Source organism: Lonchura striata, chromosome Z (genome assembly GCF_050655825.1).
Source record: "Lonchura striata isolate lonStrDom1 chromosome Z, ASM5065582v1, whole genome shotgun sequence".
NCBI lineage: Eukaryota > Metazoa > Chordata > Aves > Passeriformes > Estrildidae > Lonchura > Lonchura striata.
In genome coordinates, this window is record NC_140740.1 from 36278821 (window position 1) to 36301865 (window position 23045).

The 23045-nt window shown below is 44.5% G+C and overlaps 2 protein-coding genes across 6 annotated transcripts in view; one reads left to right on the forward strand and one right to left on the reverse strand.

The window, feature by feature from the left end:
- ELAVL2 (ELAV like RNA binding protein 2) overlaps positions 1-22008 on the reverse strand; it is a 107186-nt gene extending 85178 nt beyond the window's left edge. For 2 of the 5 annotated variants that reach the window (XM_077790520.2, XM_085567577.1), the window contains exon 1: positions 21730-21991. In XM_077790520.2, coding sequence (XP_077646646.1) covers positions 21730-21732 — 3 coding nt within the window. In that variant the 5' untranslated portion in view covers positions 21733-21991. Of the gene's footprint in view, positions 1-21729 lie in introns of all 5 variants that reach the window. The other 3 variants (XM_085567581.1, XM_085567579.1, XM_085567590.1) reach the window with 3 other exon arrangements.
- LOC144248303 (uncharacterized) lies at positions 7431-9213 on the forward strand. Its single transcript, XM_077790347.2, has one exon. It carries the CDS (start codon positions 7475-7477, stop codon positions 8873-8875), a length of 1401 nt encoding a protein of 466 aa, XP_077646473.2. The 5' UTR covers positions 7431-7474; the 3' UTR covers positions 8876-9213.
- Positions 22009-23045: the final 1037 nt, after the last annotated feature.

Here is a 23045-nt window from a genome sequence, read left to right on the forward strand (position 1 = left end):
ATATTGACTTGAAAGATGGATTTGACTTTTTTCATAAGTCTGTGTCTGTTTTCATTTTCTGAGGTGGAAAGCAGGTCTTACTCAAATATAGCTTTTTAGTATGCCAGCATATTTCTGGCTGACAACACAGTGAAGCAATATAGTGGAAGCTGCTGCCATTATTTTACTGAAGTCCTTGTAAATTCCAAAGTGTTTGTATAATATGTAATTAGTTCATTTTCAGATAATCAGATAACATAGGTAGTAGATGGAATTTTTTTGACCTTGTAAAGCAAGTACTTAAATATATTCCATGTAATTTTAAGTATCAGCTTCAATTTTTTATTTTATTCAATTAAGAGAATATGACTCCAGCCAGCAATAATGATTCAGTAACAATACACATTATGTTCTGCACTAACATATAAGGGCAGGATTTCAGAAGTGTATGAAACTAGTTTATTTCCTTCCTTCTTCCTGCTCAAATGTGGGGAGTGAACAGCTGTCAGCACACATTTGAGAAGGGAATATAAAATGCTTTTTTCATAGCAATACATTAAAGGCAATTATCTATTTTCTATGTGTATTCCATGCTTGCCACGTAACTTTACATTCCTTTACATTTATACATTACATGTTATAATTTTTTCAAAAGATGTGGAATTAGAATTTGCTAATTATTTATTGCAATTACTAGATACAAAAATCAAGTCACACTTTCTAAAAGGACTTCCCTTATGTTACTTATATCATCAAGATATTTCTTTAAACTATCAAGCTTATAAGTGTCTAAATAACTAGTTTTTATTATTTTTTGTGGGAGGGGACTTGGGAAACTGTCCCCCCGAATTACCCTGGGAGGTGACAGGTGTGTAGTTCCCCGCCTCCCCTGTTATCAATCAGTATGTCTGTCATCCCTTGGTGCTAGAAAATTCTTTGTTCTTTATACCTCCATTGGTTCCTTCCCTGAAGCCGCTCCTTCCCCTTACCCTCATTGGTTATAACCCTGCCACTCGACCCTGACTCTGCCCCCGAAGCCTTCCTTCACTGAACGCTTCATGCCTGGACCCTCCCTCTCTTGTCCCAGTTATAATCCCGATTCCGCCCCCTGTTCGACGCTCTCAGAGCGAGCTCCCTCCCGGAGTGGTTGTTTTCCCTTCGCTCCCTGAATTGCTGTTCCTCAATAAACGCTCCTGGAAATAAAGCCGCCTGTGAGCCGTCCCGCCTTCATAGAGGAAGATTTCATTACGCTATCCGGCTTTCGAGGACTCGGCTCTCTGACAAGCAGAGTGGTCAGAGACCCAGAAGCCTCAACTGGCGCCCGAACAGACTGGCCCCTCTCAGGAGTCAGCCGCAGAGCGTCTCCTCGGCTGCCTCGGCTCTGTGATCCGGCTGCCCGAGGACGAAAAGCGCCGTTCGCCGCCAGTTCCACGAGCGGCTGCTCTTCGTTGAAGAAGATCGCCTACCTCGCGGGCTGCAGACACCTCGTACTGGTTCGACTTCGAGTTTGGGAGCAGACTCCGAACGGGACGAGATCTGCGGCGCTTCCTCTCCCCCTCAGAGGCTTTTTCGTTTTGACAGCGGTCTCTTTGTGGTGAGTTCCTGGTGCCCTGTCTGGCACCCGACCCTGTCTCTTTTCCTTTTCGTTTCTCGCTTTGTCTCTTTGGGGATTTCCTTTTTTCTGCAGTGAGAATGGGCAATCGCCTGTCTCCTGCCCGGCGGGATTTTTACCTCCACGTTAAATCCTCCCTTGTTTTGGGTAACATTTCTTTTAAAAAGAGGGACCTTAAGGCTTTTGTTAATCTTATTTTCGATAACTTCCCTGACACCTCCAGGGATGATTTTTCTTCTCTTATTTTCTGGGGAAATATTGGGAAACTGTTATACGCATTACAAGTAAAGGGGAATTTTTCTGTGGGGCATTTTTTTCCACTTTTTCATTCTATTTACACTTTATTTAAACAAAAGGGTGAGAGTTGGGTCCCCGGTTCTCCTAACCCTCATCCCGCCCCCCCCACTCCTAACTCGGTTTCCCCTAAGGGTGGGTCGGGCAGCAGACCCTGCCATAACCAGGCACAGGGCTGCCACCGTCTCCCTGCTGCTCCCCGCCCCACTCTGTCCTCTCCTCGTCCTGGGACTGGCCATCCCAGTGCGACTCTTTCCTCTCCCCAAAGCCCTCAAACCCCTGTACCCAGTTTAAAACCATGTTATTCGATTCCTGATCTCTGTCACCACACCTCACAAAATGGCGCCGGCCACATGGCCGAGCAGCCCGCCACCGAGGGACAAAATGGCGCCTCCTCTCCACCTCCTCACTCCCTTCGGGCCCCTGCCAGTCCCCCTCAGGCTCCACCTCCGTCGAGTGCCGCCCCTGCGTCGGGTCCCGCCCCTACCACCGCGTCGATTGTTACGTCGTCGGGACCCGCCCCTCCAGCCCCCATGGCCACACCCCTGGGTGGGCCCCCGGTGGGAGGGACCGGCCTGCAGGAAAGCCACGCCCCTGTGGGAGGGAACCCCCTGCCGGAATGCCACACCCCGGTGGGTGAGCCTGGCCACGCCTCCCCTCATGCCTCTTCTGGTTCCCACGCCACCGGAACCGGAAGTCGGCCTGGCCGGAAGCAGGCCATCTTGGCCTGCCGGGCTTCATGCCACCGAAGCCCACCGGCCAAGGGGAAGGTCCGAGCCCTTGCCCGTCCTGCCTCGTCCTCCGATGAGGATGAGGACAGCGACAGCCCCCGGGCCACACCTAGGCCGGGAGGTGGGTGGGCCCGGATCAGGGCAGAGGCAATTAAAGATGGGGATTTGGAATTCGCAAGAGATCTGGGGCCGTTCGCAGCACCTGTGGTGAGGACCAGGGGGCAGCGGCCACACTGGGAGCAACTCCCATATGTGGAGATTAAAGAACTGAGGAAGGCTGCCAAAGACTATGGTCGAGACTCTCCTTTCTTTAAGAATGTATTGGACCTCACTTTCTCGGGCCATACATTGGTCCAGCATGACGTTAAATATATTGCCAAGTCCCTGCTCACTCCCACCGAGCTTTTATTGTGGGACATTCAATGGAGAAAGCTCCTCAAGCCTCTTCTGAAAAAACACAATTTAGCAGAGGCAATTGGAGAGGGAGAGGAAGCCATAGAAGCCCTGGCAGGGGAGGGGGAGTTCAGCCAGCCAGAGGACCAAATACTGTTACCCACGGAGGTCCTAGATGACATCAAGGAGGCTGGCCGAGCGGCACTGTTAAAAATCCCCGATGGGAAAACCCCGCTCCAGAACTTTTCAGCTATTACCCAGGGCCCAGAGGAATCTTTCATAAAATTCGTGGACCGGCTGAGGGAGGCCATCGACCGGCAGATAGACCATCCTGCAGCGAGGGAAGAGCTCCTGAGAAAGATGGCCATGACCAACGCGACAGCCGAGACAAAGAAGATATTAAGGACTTTACCTCAGGACCCCGAACCCACCATCGCACAGATGGTGGAGGCCTGCACGAAAGCCGCCTCCACCGAGACCACTGTCGCCCTTGCAGTAAGTAAGGGGATTGGGGAAGCGATGTTGACGATGAACACCATCCGGTGCTTCGGGTGTGGCCAGATGGGCCACATACAAGCCAACTGCCCCTACTGGCCCCCGGAGCAACCACACTACTCGTACACACCCTCCCCAAGACCAATACCCAGGAACCCGATGCCCTACCATCAGCAGGCGGGAAACGGATCGCGGAGCGCGGGGAGGGGCCGCGCAAGGACAACAAGTGGCCCCTCACAGCGCCCAGGCCTCCCCACCATCCGGGAGGACCGGTGGCCCAGCGGACAGTTCCGGAGGGTTGGCGGAGCCACGACGACGGGCTCCGCCTCTTCCGTAGAATCCGCAACTTAGATTCAGACACTCACCGGGTCCTCAAAAGCTCCATCACTGTGACTCTCCAGGATGAGGACCTGGTGAGAGTTCCCGCTGGGTTCCTGGAACCCCCTTACCGTAATTGTGAGGTAACAGTGTTAATACTCGGAGATTGCAGGCTCACACCAGACCGTGTTACCGTCGTTCCTGAAGTGGTGTGTTTTCAGCCGGGGTCCGAGGTCACCGTCTCGGTCGTCTGCCATCAACCACCTTGCACCATCACCAAGGGGCTCCCCTTCGCTGCCATGTACCTCCTCGACGTGGCCGACCTCACCGATCCACCAGCACAGGACTATTTCGCTGGACATGACTCCGGGGAAGACAATTTTGTCTTCCTCACACAAAATGTTTGCAAATCCAGACCAATGATTGAGACTGTTTTATCGCTTCAGGGAAAGTCCATCAAACTGGACCTGATGGCAGACACCGGGGCAGACGTCACCATCATACCCCGGTCAAAGTGGCCCCGCGACTGGGAGTTGGTGCCTCCTTGTGGCACAATCTCCGGAGTGGGAGGAGCTGTCAACTCCATGCGCAGCAAACACCTGGTAAGTGTGGAGGGCCCTGAGGGACAGGTTGCCACCATTCAGCCTTTTGTTGTTTCATCTAACATCATGTTATTAGGCAGGGACGTTTTGTCCCAATGGGGTGCCCGCCTCGATATCCCTAGCCCTGCATGGGATTTTTAGTATGGGCCACTGCAGAGCGCACCTCCCCACCGCTGAATTGGAAGACCGATGTTCCAGTGTGGGTGGACCAGTGGCCCCTTGTGGAGGAGAAATTAAAAGCGCTCCATGAATTAGTAGAGGAGCAGGTTCGCCTGGGGCATTTAATACCCTCCACCAGCCCCTGGAACACTCCTGTCTTTGTTATTAAAAAACCTGGCAAAGACAAATGGCGCCTGCTCCAAGACCTGCGCAGGGTCAATGAGGTAATCGAGGACATGGGCCCCCTGCAGCCTGGCCTTCCCTCACCCTCCATGCTTCCCCGGGATTGGCAGCTCGCAGTCATTGACATCAAGGACTGTTTTTTCAACATCCCATTGTATCCCGGAGATGCCCCCAGATTCGCGTTCTCCGTCCCTTCAATCAATAGGGCGGAGCCTTATAAGAGGTACCAATGGGCCACTTTGCCCCAGGGAATGAAAAATTCTCCGGTGCTCTGCCAAACTTTTGTGGCCCAGGTGCTTTCGCCGATCAGAAAGCTGTTCCCTGAAGCGATCATCCTGCATTATATGGATGATGTCTTGATCTGCGCTGAAACACAAGCTTATCTGCAGATCACACTTTCCAAAACTGTTAAAGCCATTAAAGCTGCAGGGTTTGAAATTGCTGAAGAAAAGATCCAGCTGTCAGCGCCATGGAAGTATTTGGGCTTTCACATTACGGGAAGGACTGTCGCACCCCAATCTGTCACCGTCAAAGACGACCCACGGACCCTGCGGGATCTCCAGCAGATCTGCGGTACCATCACGTGGATCCGACCTCTCCTGGGACTCACCACGGAGGAGCTGGCGCCGCTCTTCAACCTGCTACGAGGAGATGGCGACCTAGCTTCCCCTCGCGAGCTAACACCTGCCGCCAAAGGAGCCCTGGAGAGAGTCGCTGAGGCCATACGATCCCGTCAGGCCCACTGTGTGGATCGGCTCCTTCCCGTCACCCTTGCCATACTGGGTAAGTGCCCAAACTTCCATGGTCTGCTTTTTCAATGGGACGCTGGGCGGAAGGACCCACTCCTTATCATTGAGTGGCTGTTTCTCCCGCACCAGCCAGCGAAAACTATTTCAACTCCTGCAGAGTTAATAGCTAGGATAATAATAAAGGCCAGACAACGCCTCCAGACCCTCGCAGGGTGTGACCCGGCGTGCATTTACTTACCTCTTAATTTGGAACAATTGGAATCCCTGCTTCAGACAAACGAAAGTTTGCAAATTGCTTTAGACAGTTACCCTGGACAGATTTCCATTCATTACCCTAAACATAAAATATTCAAAGACACGTTATATTTGGCCCCAAAGTCATTCAAAAATAAAACACCTATTAAAGGTGCTCTCACGGTGTTCACCGATGGGTCGGGAAAATCCCACAAATCGGTGATCACTTGGAAGGACCCGGAGAGTCAGAAGTGGGAGTCTGACATCCAACTGGTTGAGGGTTCCCCCCAGATCGCAGAACTTGCTGCGGTCGTGAGAGCATTCAAAAAATTTCAGCAACCTTTCAATCTGGTAACAGATTCGGCTTATGTTGCCGGGGTAGCAGAACGGGCAGAACACGCCCTGCTCAAAGAAGTTCAAAACAAACAGTTATTCGATTTGCTCACGGAATTAATCTGGCTGATCTCCCACCGAGAGCAACTCTATTATATTATGCACGTCCGGGCTCACACAGACCTGCCAGGAGCTATTGCAGAGGGGAACCGGATGGCCGACCTCCTTGCAATGACATCTCATTACTCTGCACCTGCACTTTCATTAACCTTACCAGATATCTTTGCACAGGCAAGGCTCAGCCATGCGTTTTTCCATCAAAATGCACCTGCCCTTGCCCGACAATTTAAAATATCAAAAGAACAAGCCAAAGCCATACTAGCCACATGCCCAAGCTGTCAGTCCTTCGCCCTTCCACCGCTGCCAACGGGGATAAACCCCCGAGGGTTGGCAGCATTGGAGCTGTGGCAAACAGACATCACTCACTATAATCCTTTTGGCCGCCTGAAATACCTGCATGTGTCCATAGACACATTTTCTGGGGCCGTGTTCGCGTCACTCCACACTGGTGAGAAAACAAAAGATATCATCAAACATCTATTCATGGCATTTGCCACATTAGGAGTCCCAAAAGCCATCAAAACGGACAATGGGCCTGGATTCACCTCGACAAGATTCGCACAATTTCTACAACAATGGGGAATTGCCCATTCCACCGGCATTCCCCATAACCCCACAGGACAGGCAATAGTGGAACGCTCCCACAAAGAGTTAAAAAGGCTGCTAGAACAACAACACGATTCGGCTCTGGCCATGACACCAGTTGAAAGATTATGCAAGGCACTTTATGTTCTTAATTTCTTAAATTGTTCTGACCGGGAGCCGAATCCCCCTGCACTCAGACACTTTTGCAATAACACCAGGGCAGTTTTGAAAGAGCGTCCGCCAGTCCTCATCAGAGACCCAGAATCAAAAATCATCTCAGGGCCGTACCCTCTGATAACGTGGGGGAGAGGGTACGCTTGTGTTTCCACAGCCCAGGGTCCCAAATGGATTCCTGGAAAATACGTCAAACCGTACCTGGAGAGCACTACCACGGACCCCCCAGCGAAGAGCAACCCAGCGACCCCATCACAATCACCACCAGATAATGCAGTGGCGTGGCGACGGAGAAAAAAGAAGAGGACCGGAAGACCACCCAACATCGTCTCCCGGGTCCTCATCACAAGGACATACCTACCTCTGCAAGACTTAACAACTTCCGCCACCCCATCCCCTCCTGTGCCGTTCCCTCTACCCTCATACCTAACCCGTCATCCCTTTACCCCTCCGTCCTGAAATTTATTTGTATTTTAACCCAAAAGGGGGAGCTGGGGGAGGGGAGGGAACCAAATGTATGTTGGTAATATTGTTTTGTTTAATTTTAGTACTAGGATGGCTGCCAGAACATCATTCACCCAAAAGAAACAACAGAAGATGTCCCACTGCGCCCAGCTGGTTGCAGCCACGCTTTCCATCCTCCTGTGGCTGCATGTAGCAGATGGCTGGGTGGTACCACAGCCGAAAGAAAACGTCTGGATCACGCTGGCAAAGTCCTTGCAGCAGGATAACCTATGTCTGGCCATGGGCAACGTGGACAATCCCCTGTCCACTTGCCTGGTAGGGGTCCCCTTGGTAGCTGATGATTGGCCGGTATCCAATTCCGACCTGCTCCGAACCACGGGTAGGAGGCCTAACCCGGTCGATACTTGGGATGAGTGGACCAAAATTTTGCCCAACAGCAAAGAGGAACCCCAAGAATTGGACTTACTGGGGTCCTCCACAGCTAGATATTGTGTCAAATTCTATTATAGGAGGCCAAGTCAAAATTGGCACGGAATTGACTTGGCCAAAGACACATACCGGAAAGATGTAACACCTATCAGTAAAAAATATAACAGCCAAACCTGGTGCAATTATACTAGCCAGGTGATTTCGGTTTCATCCACTCATCCCAAGACATTGCCCAGGGGGATGTTTCTTATCTGTGGGGACAGAGTATGGTCGGGAATTCCATCTCGGCTCCAGGGAGGCCCATGCAGCCTTGGCAAGCTTGCTACCCTCACTCCAAACAGAACTCAAATTCTAGATTGGAAAAAAGAAAGACAATTGGCACGCACCAAAAGATCATATGCTCAATTCGACGAAAATTGTGACTCCGAAATTTACGATTGGGGAAAAACAAAGAGGGTCGCTGTATCCATCTTTTTACCATGGTATGCAGCAGCTAAGGCCCTCGGTGAGCTTTCTCACCTGGAGTGTTGGATAAGTAAGCATGCCAACGCCTCGTCTGCCGCCCTCTCCGATCTTCTGGCAGACCAGCAAACCACCAGGCAAGCCACATTACAAAACAGAGCGGCTATTGATTTCCTGCTGCTCGCCCATGGCCACAGCTGCGAGGACTTCGAAGGATTGTGTTGCTTCAATTTAACATCACGGAGCACTTCCATCCAAGCCAACATCCAGCGGATCCGGACCGAAGTACAGGACATCAAAACGGAAACTTCGGCTGTGGACCCCGTCCACAAACTATTGATGCAGTGGGGCATTCCCGGGTGGGCAGCCTCCATTTTAAAAGGACTCTTTTGGATTTTCATAATTATCCTTCTCATTTCAGTTGCCTTAACCATCTTCAAAAAGACGCTTACCAAGACTTTGGCAAATATTTATTTAATTAACAAGAACGGGGGAGATGTGGGAGGGGACTTGGGAAACTGTCCCCCCGAATTACCCTGGGAGGTGACAGGTGTGTAGTTCCCCGCCTCCCCTGTTATCAATCAGTATGTCTGTCATCCCTTGGTGCTAGAAAATTCTTTGTTCTTTATACCTCCATTGGTTCCTTCCCTGAAGCCGCTCCTTCCCCTTACCCTCATTGGTTATAACCCTGCCACTCGACCCTGACTCTGCCCCCGAAGCCTTCCTTCACTGAACGCTTCATGCCTGGACCCTCCCTCTCTTGTCCCAGTTATAATCCCGATTCCGCCCCCTGTTCGACGCTCTCAGAGCGAGCTCCCTCCCGGAGTGGTTGTTTTCCCTTCGCTCCCTGAATTGCTGTTCCTCAATAAACGCTCCTGGAAATAAAGCCGCCTGTGAGCCGTCCCGCCTTCATAGAGGAAGATTTCATTACGCTATCCGGCTTTCGAGGACTCGGCTCTCTGACAAGCAGAGTGGTCAGAGACCCAGAAGCCTCAATTTTTTATGTCAGAGTTACTCACTTGTGGATTACACAATGGTATTTCACTGGTGCTGGCCTAGTTTTCTTGTCTTTAAGCCTCTTTTGGAGGTTTTGTTTCTTCTGTTATACAATTCAGTTTTTCCATCAGAAGTACTATGCATAGCTCATAGCTCACTACTTTGATTCTGCTGGAGATGAGCCATCAGCAAGTCCAAATCATAAATGATCATATAATTTTTAATATCTAAAAGGTTATTCAAACTAATAGTAACGTACTGCAGTGTTGTATGACTTAGTGGAACAAATATGTCACAAAACTACAGCAAATTATTCTGATGTTGTCATAGACATTCACTCTCCTGAAAGTTCTTCTCTGCGTTTGGTCATTAGGTAATAAATATATGCCCTGCAGAACAGGTATAAAGGTGCTATTTTTTTTTTTTTTTGTTATTATTTTAGCAGAGATTCAGGAAAAAGACAGAATAATTTCAGCTTCTTAGTTCAAAAGAAGCCCCCAAAATAGCAAAATACTGAAACATATGTGATTAAGAATTAGGATTAAATTTTCATGGTCTTATAATGGTTCCTAATGATGGCAACTTGTTTGAAACAGTATTTTCATCAGTGTGATTTCCACAGTCTTTCCCTTATAATGTTATTTTCTTCATTCCTTACAGGAAATGGAAGATACATTGTGAGGCTTAAAGCAGATTTAAGTAATGTGATATTTAACACAAAACTGTCATGGGTGAAGAAGTTGTAAAGTTTCTCTTTTGTTACTCAGATTTGCTTTGCAAACTTAAGATTTGTCTGTCTCCTTCAACTCACCTTTAATCACATGGAACTTAACTTACTTTCTGTTTTGGGTTTGTTTTTGTTCTTTGATTGTGTTTTGTTATTGTTGATTTTTTTTCTTTTAAAGTGGCGACAGGGAGAAAAAAGGAACTGAATATGACAGGATGACTGGATATTGCTTTTTGATTATGGAAACCTACTGCTCTTCCAAAAGATATGAGATCAACAATTCCAATGTACATTAAAGACGATGTATGCAACAAATGCATGCTCAAATAGGCTAATATATTTTTGGATTTTTTTGTATTTTCACTGGGTGTTTGAAGTCCTAAAAGCCTACTATGCAGTAACTATGCAAATGAGCATTGTGGGCCATGCAGATAGACTGTGTAATATGATGTCCAGTCACTTATTCTGCAGTCTTTCCTGCTTGGAATAACTGCATTTTCCATGGAAGACTGAGATAAAGGATCAACTATTTATTGCTTGTATCTGTGTAGAATCACCATAGACTCTATATATTATGTGTTAAGATATATAGTGTATACCTATCTTAAGAAAATCAATATTTAATTGCATACTTTGATGAAGATGGTTTACAAAGGCTAGTAAGTCATATGCATTAAAAAGTTTCTTATTAGAGCCTGTTCTACAGCACCACCACCTATTTTGCCATAAACTGGTACTAAGTTGTACAATGCTGTACCACCCAGTGCCTGGAACGTGTGGGCAGAAAACAAGCAACAGTAGTGTGAGAGAAAATGGAGGTATGAAAATATAAGAAAAGGAGTCAAGAAAGTATTTTAGGCTAGTTATTTGAATTGAGAAAGAATGTCTCTTTAATACACAAGAAAAGAAGAAACAGAGACATATGGGCATATATGGACATATAAGGAGACACATAGCAAATTAAAAAAAAAGAACCATCACCCCATTTAAGCTTGGGAGAGGAGGCAGGGAAGCACCAAATCAATTCAGAACATATCCTTTTCACTCTCCAAAACCAGTATTTTCTCCTAGAAGTTAATGCTTCCACAGGGATGCTCTTCTTGCATCTCCACAGCACATTAAGAATAATTGAACAGCTGCTGTTTGGAGACATCACCTCTAACATCTCTGTTCAGTCTTTCCTCATTCTTGATAAGATTGACACAAGGAGAAACAAGGTTATTAAAAATTACAGAATTGGGTTTAGTCTTTATATAATTGTTGCTTCTCCCAGCTCTGATTGTAAATTGCTGATTCAGCCATAGCCCATATTGTCTTGATAAGTCAAATGCTTTTGGACAAAAAGAAAAGTTAACTACAGAATCTTATGCTTTATTTTTCTTTAAAAACCAAGTTACAGCTCCAGAAGATGTTTGTATAGACTAAATGAGTGGATAGAATGTGTTCTTCCTTGACTTTAGTTTTGATGCTGTTGTGGAAAATAGCTTCATTTTCCTGCATAAATGCGCTGCTGCAGCCTCTAGAATCCTCCTGCCAGAGCATGAGGAAGGGAGGAAAACAGCTCAGTTTGAACAACTTATCCTTAAATAATGGAAATGCAGACAAATGTAGATGCAGTATTGAACCTTTCGGGGGAGTAAGTAATGTTTTCATTTGAAAGCAGTTTTCAAAAGGAAATGCATCTCTCCTGTCACTCAGTCATTGTTTGAATATGTACGTCTGTAAAACCCGGTCCAGGTCTGTATATAACAGAGGCACAATGATCCTTCCAGAGCCGATGTCACTGTTGTGGCTCCTGAATTAGATGGGAATCTTGATCTGGTTCTAAGACATTCTAACTGGAGATGAAACTGGCCCCAGAACTGCTGGCCATACTGAATACAGCTGCTTGGAATCAAAAGGGAAAGCTCTGTTCCCGGCAGTCTGTCAACCAGGCTCTGGGATTGTACCCTCTGCCTTTTTTTCCTCCCCTCCAGTCTCTAGGTCAAGCAATTTTTCTCTCATTTTACACTGCTATAGCCAAAACTCTGTAACATTCTGGATAAGCTGGAAAGGCATGGGTTGACAGAAGTTTTGCTTCTATAATTGATAAAAAAGACTTCCTGACAATTGTCTGAGTTTAACCTCTGTTCTCATATAGGTTTTTAAACTTAAGAAATAAAAACCCAAATTATGCCTTTTGTGAATTTTTCCTGGTCATCTCTTTTGCATAAATGTGACCTGTAGGAGATCAGAATTGTGAAAGATTCTTGTTTTCTTTGATGAAAAATCCATGTTTTAAGACAGTTGCTTCAGTCTGCCTTTGAAGAAGAAACTGATGATGGAACTGTTTTTGTATCAGTTCCCTTGAGTGGTAAACTGTGATTTATGCAGAGACGTTGTCACTGATTGCCTGCATAAACAAAGCAGAGGATTAATGGTAATACATTTGGTCAGACTACTTCCTGTAAACTGCAAGAATCAAACTTCAGAGAGCAGGTAGGAAAAATCCAAGCAACACTACTTACATTTATAAGATAGGGAAAACATCAGAAGATAACTGCAAAAATATAAGTATGTGAGGTTTTTTAACCAATTATGTGAAGTAAAGAATGGCCTACATGTTTCTACATCTTGAAAAGCCTCTGAGTCTTTTCATCCCTGTTTATGCCAACGCTCATGAACTACAGATATTGCAGCTCTTGTTGAAATTCACAAGAGTTTTTCTCCAGCATTGATCTTCACTGCTGAACTTCTTAAACTGTGTTCTTAAACTGGGATTAAAATTTATTTCTGAAACAAATTCTACAGAAGCCTTCTAGTCTAGCCCAGCTCATTCCAAACATCACTGGGGGTGACAGATACAAATAGTGAACATACGATCAAAGCTGGTATCATTTGCCTATTTATTATCTTCTTTACTCTCTGTGTCAGTGCCCGCTCCAACCTCCTTTCTTCCTCTCCCATGTTCCTGCTTGCTCTAACTTCTCACTTCTTGCAGAGCAGACAGACAAGAAAATACCTTGCAAAATCGCTGTCATTCTATGTTTTGTCCTCCAGAAATTGTTCCAGGCCCAGCAGAGCTCACAGCAACTTCTGCTGTCTCTGGACTCCAGCATTGTATTTCAAGCTGACATGAAGTGTCTGGTCTTCTAGTTGGCACCCTTATTACAGTACTGGCTACATCTTACTGTTTGAAAAGCCTTCTGCTTTAACACCTCCTGTTACCTCAGTAAAATGATATTTGAATAACTGAACTGGCTTCAGTGAACTGCAGTTGCCATTCTTCTGCTTCTTAGTGAGAATAAATGGAGATAATTATGAAGTGGATGAGCAGGTTTAATGAAAGCTGGTTTCTTTTGGTATATTCCTGAAGCGGTAATCATCATCTGTTTGGCTTTTGAAGAGCAACAATTATAATCACTCAAAATCCCAAGGGGAACAAAAATAGAAATTAAATTAGCATATAAAATATACAGCTGGATTGGGTAAACCTATAAAAATCTGGGCAAATCATTCTAATTTGAAAGCTATTCAAAATCACAAACAAAGTGAGTACAAAAGTATCTCACATGTTTCTTCCTTTCTTTCCCTTTCTGAAGTAGTTACATAACAACAACATGTTTCCTAAAACATGAAATGAAAACCCATTGCCAAGGAAGAGAGTTAGTAAAAAAAAGTTAAAGGTGCATTTTAAAAATAATAGATAAACTTCAGCATTATAAGAGCATTTTAGCAATATTTATCTCCCAAAGTTCTGATATAACTGTATTGCAAAGTCTTGTGCAATGACTTTCCAGAGCTGAAAAATAAAAATAAAGCTGAGTCAGCCAGTTAAACATCTCAGCTTCATCAGACAACTGAACAATGATAATACTTAAAAGAAATTAACAACAAATGAGGAAAAAAAATTGCAAAAATTTACAGTATCTGTGAAGCTTTCAGTGATCATTCTGTACGGTCATTTTTATAGTTAACAGAAATTCAGCAATGAGAAGAAAACTATTTTCCTAATGCTCCAATGTCCACATTTTGAACAGTTATCTAGTAATATTATCTTCTGGAAATAAATCTTAATTTCAGTAAACTATTAACTCAAAGATGGAATTGCTTTTTTAATACTACTTAATATTTATTACTTTTAGTAGTTTTGACTTGAAATACTATAGCTAGTTATTCTCAGTCAAAATTAAATATGACAATATGCAGCTGTAGGAATGAGATTAAAAAAAAAAAGAAACAAAACAGCTGCTTCTAAAAATTTATTGTGGACAAGAATATGAAGAATTTGGATGGCTTACTATTTTTAATACTACCAGTACATGGAATATCTCCTAAAAAGACACTGTCTTGTAGACTCATATTCATTTAGTATGGTCTGATTTTCATGCCTCTAGTACAAAATACATTGCTTGCCCTTAGTTAGAAGATTCTACATGCTTAGAAATTTTGAAACCATAATCAAGCAGGTCTTGGAGGCACAACTGTTATTTTCACAAAATCTCTAAAATCATAACTAAAAAAAATTAAAGATTAAAAAATTAAAGGTACTGTTCTGTATACAAATAAAAATATTTAAAGATATCATGTGAAAGTCCTGATAAATTAATTTTTCTGCATTGCTCAGTCCTGTGATGATCATCTTGGAAAAATCTGTCCCCGTTTCCACTGCAATTTCCCATTCTTCCTTTCATCCCTACAATTTCAAATAATTTTATTGTTCTGTTACCCTCAAATAGGTATCTGTTCTTATATGTGCTACTGTGATTGAGTAGATTCCTTCAGACACTGAGCTTCCTGAATCTGTGTTAAAGCAAAAAATTACAGCACACGTACTCATCCTCTCTTTTGCTTTAAGGTAATACTAGGGAAGGCCTAGCAGGTATTTTTGACAGTCTTCCCAAGCCATCTGTTTCATATGCTGCATGTTTTGAACAACATAGTGTGCCATGGGATGTAAAAACTTATCACAGCATATTCACTTTAATGTGAAAACCAGTGGTCACTCACTTTTAAAGAAATCATAGCTGATGGTGGGACACGAGTCAGGGACCTTATATTGTTTCTGTCTCTCCCCTCCCATATTGGACTTCTAATTTTTTAAATTTAAATTTTTTACATATTCATATTAACACTTATAATAAAAAAAATATATAAACACTTATATTAACACAACAGTTATATTAAAACTATTTACATAATCTGGATTAAATATCTCAACCTGGTTTAATGAACACTTCATAACTAGAAAGACAAAGTGAATTTAATAAGCATTAAAATCTTATAGCTCAGAACCAAAACCTTGATTCAGTGGTAAATATTAGCTAAAAATAACATCCTGTACTGTCTCAATGACCACTCCTGCCACTATGTTTATAAATTATCACTTCTGCAGATTGTCTGAATGGTCAATAGGGTATTGGAACAAGAAAGTGTAAAATCATGCCTAGTGGGAATAACCAGCTTTACTTTAGACCATGTTGACCTCAGCAGCTATGACACATTGTAGAAAAAGTAGCCACTGAAGCAGCAAACACTTTATACACATTAAATTGTTCTCTTGGGGGAAAATAAAAGTGGTTGAAATGGTAATATTTGTAGATTTGTTCTTATGCTGAGGCCATATCTGGTGGTATCTCTTGGTACTGATAATGACATCAAGTATTTAGATTTTATACTTTTTAAAAAAAAAAACAGTTCTCAGAAATGTGTCATAGATAAAGCTGAGTATGAGGATTTCATTTCTAGAAGAGAAGTCAGTCCTAACTCTCTGACTAAACGTAAGCATTGAGTGAACGGCTGACAGGACTCCAAGACAAGCACAGCATCACAACACTCCTAATAACTACTTTCTGCCTACTCAGTAGAATGTCACCCTGGTGATGTTAACCCTGATTTTTATATCTACAATTCCTAATCCATACAGCTCTATTTCTGCTGAGCTAGACTAGGCTGACATTTTTGTCAACACAGCAGCAAACAACACCCAAGGCAAGTAATACAATTGTGAAGAGAACTTCCAAGAAAAACACAGCTCTCATGAATCCCACTCTCCACCACCTAAATGGTTTCATTTCAATACAGATTCTCCTTCACAGATACTTAAGTACATTTTCTTTTATTCCTAGGGGTTTCTGAATGCCTTACTTTTGAAGTGCTGACCATAATGTCATCAAAACATGAAAAATCAAGTCTCAACCACTGAGGTTTTTAAAAGCCTTGGTGGCTTAAAGCCCTTTAGTATAAATTCTAATGTGTTTTCCATTCTCATTATGCTTTAAGGTTTTAATTTCAAGGACCTGGCAAAATTAACAATCAGTTCTCTGTAGTAAATGAGGCATGTCTGTCTGCAAGTGTATACATCAATACCGTGTTATAAAAACAATGGAAGTACATTTAAAGAGAATCAAAGATATATGCATTTTATTCGGGATTTGGGTCAACAGCTTTCCTTATATGAATCACCAAACATTTAGGTTAGGAAGGTTAGGCTGTAATAATATTTGTCTAGAAAGACCCAGATATCTCCTAAACAAAGCAATGTGATTTCTTTTTAATTTTTTTTTTCTGCATGTGAAATCTTAGAATAGAGTTAAGCATGCAATTAACTAAGCTGAAAATATGTAAGGTGCTGCAGTGACTTCATGACTGAGGCTAAGATAAATTTTCAATGATTGTCACATCTCTAATTAATAGACATCTGCACTATTTGAAGATGGAAATCCCCACAACTGCAATCTTATTTTTCCATTACTTTCAATCTCTTCTGTAAAAATAGACAAAGCAATGCCATTCAGAAATTTGACTTCCAAAATTTCAAACTCTCTTCTGAGGAGAATCATTACTCAAAACTAGTGCTTGAATTAGCAAGTAGTTCAATATGAACTCAGACTTTGATTATATATAATCTGCAAACCATAAAATTTCAAAGTATTACTGATCAAGATTTCATGAAGTTTGTCGTGGTTTGACACGGAGACAGAATTTTTTCCGGAAGGAAGAGGTGAATTTAGATATTGACCAATTGAAAGTAGACACGCCTCTGAGAACACAGAGGGGTTGAAAGCAGAATTCCCAGGGGAACTCGCTCTCTTTGGTTCCGGTCAGCGTGCAGTGCAGACCTCCCCTGCCCAGCCACAAGCTGGGTGGGGGAGGGGAAGGCCCCATGGCCTGAAAGGTAGGCCCCAAGGGTGCTGGAAGGACTGGAACCGGGCTGGCCCCTGCAGATGGAAGGGTGGAAGAAATCTGGGATGTCTCCACTTCCCACCCCCCCCTACCCCCCCCCCGGTTTCTCTCCCGAGGGGGAGAGAGAAAGAGGCGGTGGCGATCCTGTCCTGCCAGCAATTCCACTGTGAGGAAGGAGAAGCAGGGGGAGCTGCAAGGTGCCCAGTGCGTGGGAGTTGCTGGATGTCCGGGCATCGAGCCATCCTGGGAGTTCGGACTTTTAACCCTTCCTTGAGAAATGAAAGCTTTGTGAATTTTCCTTTCCCCTCCTCGGTTTGAAAGAGAGGAAAGGGACACCTTGGACCCTGGGATGGGATGTTGGAAGGAGGAATTCTGGATGGGAGGGGGACAAGGAGTGGCTTTTGGCTGGACTTTTCTGTGTTAGCCACAACCTGAACCAAATCTTCTCCTTCAAGAGGGACTGTGTTTTGGGAGGATGCCAGTGAGTCAAGAGACCTGCTTCAGCTGGGAAAAAGACAAAAGTGGAGTGAACAGAGAAAAGGTTAGGGGGTTTGTGGTGGCGCCCCCTTGCCCTGGAAAGGAAAGAGAAGAGAAGAAGATCTCTGTTCTTGAGCCCTTGGCCCCAGGGGAAAATGGGGGGGACTGTGGTCCCAAACAATGAAAAACTGAACTGTTGTTTTCTCCCCTCTTGGCAGGGCATCCTTGAAAGGAAAAATCCTAAAGGCAGTCTGACCATCCATGCATTGTGGTGAGAGCACTGTGCATGGAAAGGAGAAGGGTCACCATGGCAAACTTTTTCTCCAGGTGGTGCCATGTGTGACATGGAAACACAGGATGTGGAGCTGTGTTTCTTGGGGGGTCTGTGGCACAGGAGAGACTCCGTTCCCTCGATGGACTGAGTGAGTATCGGTTGTTTGGAGGGTGGAAACCTGATTGGGGTCCAGATTGTGTCTCACTGTGGTTTGTTGGAGTTGGGTGGTGGGGGGAGGAATGTTTTGCAAGATTTTCATTTGGATCTTTGTGTGGGTTTTTTTTTCCCCTTCTTTAGTTTTCTCTTTTCTTTTGTAGTAGTAGTTTAATAAAGTTTTTTTCCTGTTATTAAGCTTGGGCCTGCTTTGCTCTATTCTAGATTCCACTTCACAGCATTCAAGGTAGGGATCACATTTTCATGGGGGCACTGGCATTGTGCCAGTGTCAAACCATGACAAGTTATAAAAATACTTTGGAAGAAAGGAAAGATCTTGTTTTCAATATCTTATTTTGTTAAGTTTCAAACATGAAACTATTAATTATTCTAACAGAATAAATATCAATGTCTTCTGTGCATTTTTTGGTACTTGGCATCTATCAGCTGACAGGGGCTTTCAGAAATTATAGGTGGCTTGAGAAGGAAATAATCCCAAAGAATTATTCAGAAAGTCCTGAGGAAGCAGAGGAGGATGACCAGGAAGATCTAGAAAATCACCTTTACTATAAATTTTCAAGAAATTCTTTCCTATTTGATGCAATTCTGGTACTTTTCCTGTTGCCTTTCAATTTTAACTCTCATTTTTCACACTAAGGCTGGACTTTGAAGTTAGGAAGTGTGATATCAGAAGAATTTAAACTCATTTCCTATTTGTCTGCTCTAAGGTGTGTACATATGCTTCCCACCCCACACTTAGTAATCACTCATAGGAAGTCTCTTGTGTACATTTTGCTCACAGTCACTGCTCTGATTTTCAGTTACACTTTCATCAGACCATCCACCCACATATTCTTCAGGAAGGTAGCATACACAATATGTTTGCACAAGCATGAAGACTTTTTTCCCTAGGTATTTCTAATTATTGAGGAAAATAAAGTCTTTCCTCTACAATCATCTACTCAATCAAACACATTATCACTGCTAAGCAAGATAATTCTATCAAATACTACATCCACAAGTGTTCCAGTTTTCTTGACTACAAGTCTTTTTCAGCAGTTTTGATTGAATTTTATTTACAACATTCTTAGATTTCTTTGATTATTTTTCTTGTTTGTTTGTTTGGTGGTAGTTTGGAGATTTCTTTTTTACATCCAGGGTCACTAATGCATAACCTGTGATATGTCCATAACAAAATGCAGGTGAGGGTAAATAAAGGTACTCCTTATGCCGCTGCACTGTGGCCAAATGGGTGAGCTCTCGGCAGAGAGCACTGAAGGGTGTCTGCTGCCACTGTGCTTCAGAGCATCTCTGTGAGAGGTGATATAAAAACAGACTAAACCACAGGGCACAGGTAAACCTATCTACTCTCTGCTATTAACTTTATGACATTTGTGGAGTATATGTACCAGAAAAGTGAGTTCCCTTCTAGTTATTTGAATTTCCTGAGAAATTCAGCATCCTTTCCTACCCATGCTCACCACTTTTCTCCTTCTTAGTGCTTAAAATGACAAAAATAAAAGGTGATCCATTAATGAAGGCATGAAAGTTATAAACATTTTCAGCACTTAAATTCTGTGGCATTGGTATAAAAGGAGAATATTACTACATGTGGGGAAGAAACAGCCTTTATGATAGGAAGAAAAGAAATGCAAGTTTCTGGTTACATAAATATATGTACAGTTTACCACCTGCAGCCTCTTAGAAGGGTTCAGCTGTAGCCAGCGCAGGACAAACTGTGCAGAAGTTACTAATCCTACTGAATATACTCATATATTTTACAGATTACAGACATTTTCAGAGGAAGAAAAGTATTTTTGCATAGAAACACTGCAAACTAATTCTGTAATAAATCAATGTTTACATAGATTTTTTTTGTGGAAAATATCCATCTGAATGTTACTGCCTTTGGATAGACAACATTAAAATATAAAATAAGCCAAAACCTTGTTTAATAAATATGAATGATTATAGGAAAAATCAACACTGACTATAGCTACAGCTATGAACTCTGTAGTTTGAAGTCTTCTCAGCCAGGGCAGACTTCATTTTTTCTCTCTTTCTTCTATGCTGTTAAGACTCACTTTAGAATACGTCACTTTAGGATAGAGGTAAATTCTGCTCCTTCCAGCTGCCGCGCTCCCGCCCCAAATCCCTGATCTCAGCCCCGGCTAGCTCTCGTCCTGGGGCGAGGGCGGGCGATTGAGGCAACCTCCGCCGCTCCCAGCTGGGGTTTGGAGAGTGCCTTTGTGGGTTCCGGGCAGCGCTAGCAAGCCTCGCGGTGGTAAATGAAGAGCGGATCTTGCTGGGGGCTAAGTCGGAGTTTATTGTAGCCCAACGGGGCCAAATATCCTAGAACGGTGCCAGCCAACAGGAACCCAGACAGGGTTCTGACACCAGCTTATAAACTGTGAGGGAGGGGTAACCGACGACTGATGGGGATAGGGATAGGGAGTGGCTCCGGGATGGGGTGATACAACGTGGTCCAATGGGGCAAGGATATGGGGGGAGCCCCAGGTCCTCGCCCAATCACCCGGTGCCCTGAGTAGAAGCTTCTGGATGGATGGGAAGGGACACCGAGTGACAGACAAGGCACCAGGGAGGGGTAAAATGCCTCTTTCAGGGTGATGGATAGATACTGGAAAGGCGGGAAGGGAGGACAAGGCGGGAAAACTGGGGATAAACCAAGTTGTACATGGGGGTACAAAGGAATAAACCAATACATAATACAGGGATAATAAAACATACAAATAACGCAACTCCACACAACAACAGTCAATAGCATCATCAGAAAAATGATTAGATTTAAAACTGCTGAAAATTATCTGTATTGCTTTAAGTAATGGTGAAGTTAAGTAATACTTACTGCTACCTCCCATATTCTATTATTTTGATATCCACAGAATGAGGTCGGTGCAAGTTAACTATTCCTGTCTACCAGGTGATGTAAATTCTCACGTATTGCTAAATGTTGCAATGAGCAAAGTTACCTACAGTAATCATGAAGCGAGGAAATTTGCTATTTCTTTAGATAGCTCAAGCAGCTCTAAGCATCCATTCCTTAAGGAAATTAGATCAATTTGAGAGATTAAATAAGTAAATAAAAAATAAGCTCTCTCACTGCACTGCCCCGCTTCTTTTCTGAGTGCTCCCCAGGAGGGAGCTCCTCCAGGAGGGAGGTGGGGTTCTCTGCGCCACACAACCCCGCCTCAGCGCGCACGGGCACAGCTCTCAAGCGGCCGTCCCGCAGCAGCGCTCCGCGACGAGCAGCCCGGCGGAGTGAAGATCGCTTGCAGGCGGCTCCCGACCGCCTCGTCCCGCCCCTCCCCGCCCTGCCCGCCGCGGATGGACCGCGCTCGCCGCCGCCGGGGACAATACATGCCCGCGCCTTCCCCGCCTGCACCACCGCTAGACACGAGGTTTATGTTACGTGCGAGAATTTTCTCCTCCGCCCGCCCCCGCCGATAGTGCCGGCTGCCTCTTTTTTTTTTTTTTTTTTTTTTTTTTTTTTAACCCCTATTCCAGAAGAAATTGCAATCAGTAAAAGAACAAAACAAAACAACAAAAACCCCACCAAAACAAACAAACAAACAAACAAAAACAAAAAACCAGAACACTTACCATTCAGATCTCATAGTGCTTGGTCATGGGCTTAAGAAAAACCCCACAGACACACATGGACACAAACACATGCCCTTATTTAAAGCGTTTTCTAAGCATTTGTACCAGGGTCACACAGGAGATGGAGGAAACTTGCCTGCGCTGCGGAGTACACCTAGAAATCAGCGCACAAAAGGAGGGCAACCCGCACAACCCGGACCAAATGCTCCCCTCCCCCCACCGCCTCTCCAGACCACGCAGGAACAGCAAGGGAGGCGGGCAGAGAGGAGGGACCCACGCTCCCATCTGGCAGCGGGAAATACCCGCCTTAAAACAAAAAACCAAACCAAACCAAACAAACAAAACCCAAAAACAAACAAACAAAAAAACCCCACCACACGCAAAAAAAACCAGAGAGCTGGTGTGCGGAGTATGAGGCGGGAGAGAAATTGGGGGCGGGAGGTGCAGCCTTGGAGATGATGCCATCGGAGCCCGCACCTAGCATACTGGCACCGCCGTCGGCTCTCAGCGTCCCAGCCTCCCAACACGCAGCCAGCCACCGTCCTGCACCGCGTCCCTTGACCTTGGCAACCTGGCAGCCTCCTGGCTTTTGCCCGAAACTGGTCCCCTGCTCCAGTCCGTGTGGCTGAGGAGGTGGGGAGGTGTAACAGTTCAGTGAGTGGAGTGAATGATGTCTCTCCAGGAGGATGCTGCTTGTGTATATTAGGCAAGCGAGGTTTCTCGCTGTCAAATGCCACTGTGAAGTATTGACAGTCAACGTGCACATCCACACCATAAACTGTTGTATCTGCAAAACACCCTTCTCTGACTCCCCCACTCCCCTATGAGGGGAGTATTCTTTCCTTCCCAGACACTGACATCACTGATTCTATCTGATTTCACTCTGATTTCACTCTGATTCAGTATGTTAGCTCAGCTTTCATGGATCCACGGACCCCCTGGCTGTAGGTGCCTTTGGCTGGAAAATATTTCCTCCTCTTCTGTCTTCTCTGCACATCATGAATTCATGCTACTGTCTCCTCCTCCTTTGCTCAACAGCATCCCCTCAGGCTCCTGGGCTGTCCAGCTGAAGAGCTGAGCTTCTCCGTAGTCATAAATCCCTGTCCTGGCACAAGAGCACATTTCATTCCTTTGGTTTATGAATTTAGATAAATTAAAAGGAGTTTAAATTCTTGGAAGTCCTTTATTTACCCTAGCTTGTCTTCTGTCTGTTGTTTTCCCACCTATGATAGGCACCACAAATATGCTGTTATTAACCTTGCTGAGATCCTTGAATCTATGGAAAAATAAGAAATTAGTTTACTTTTATTATTAGC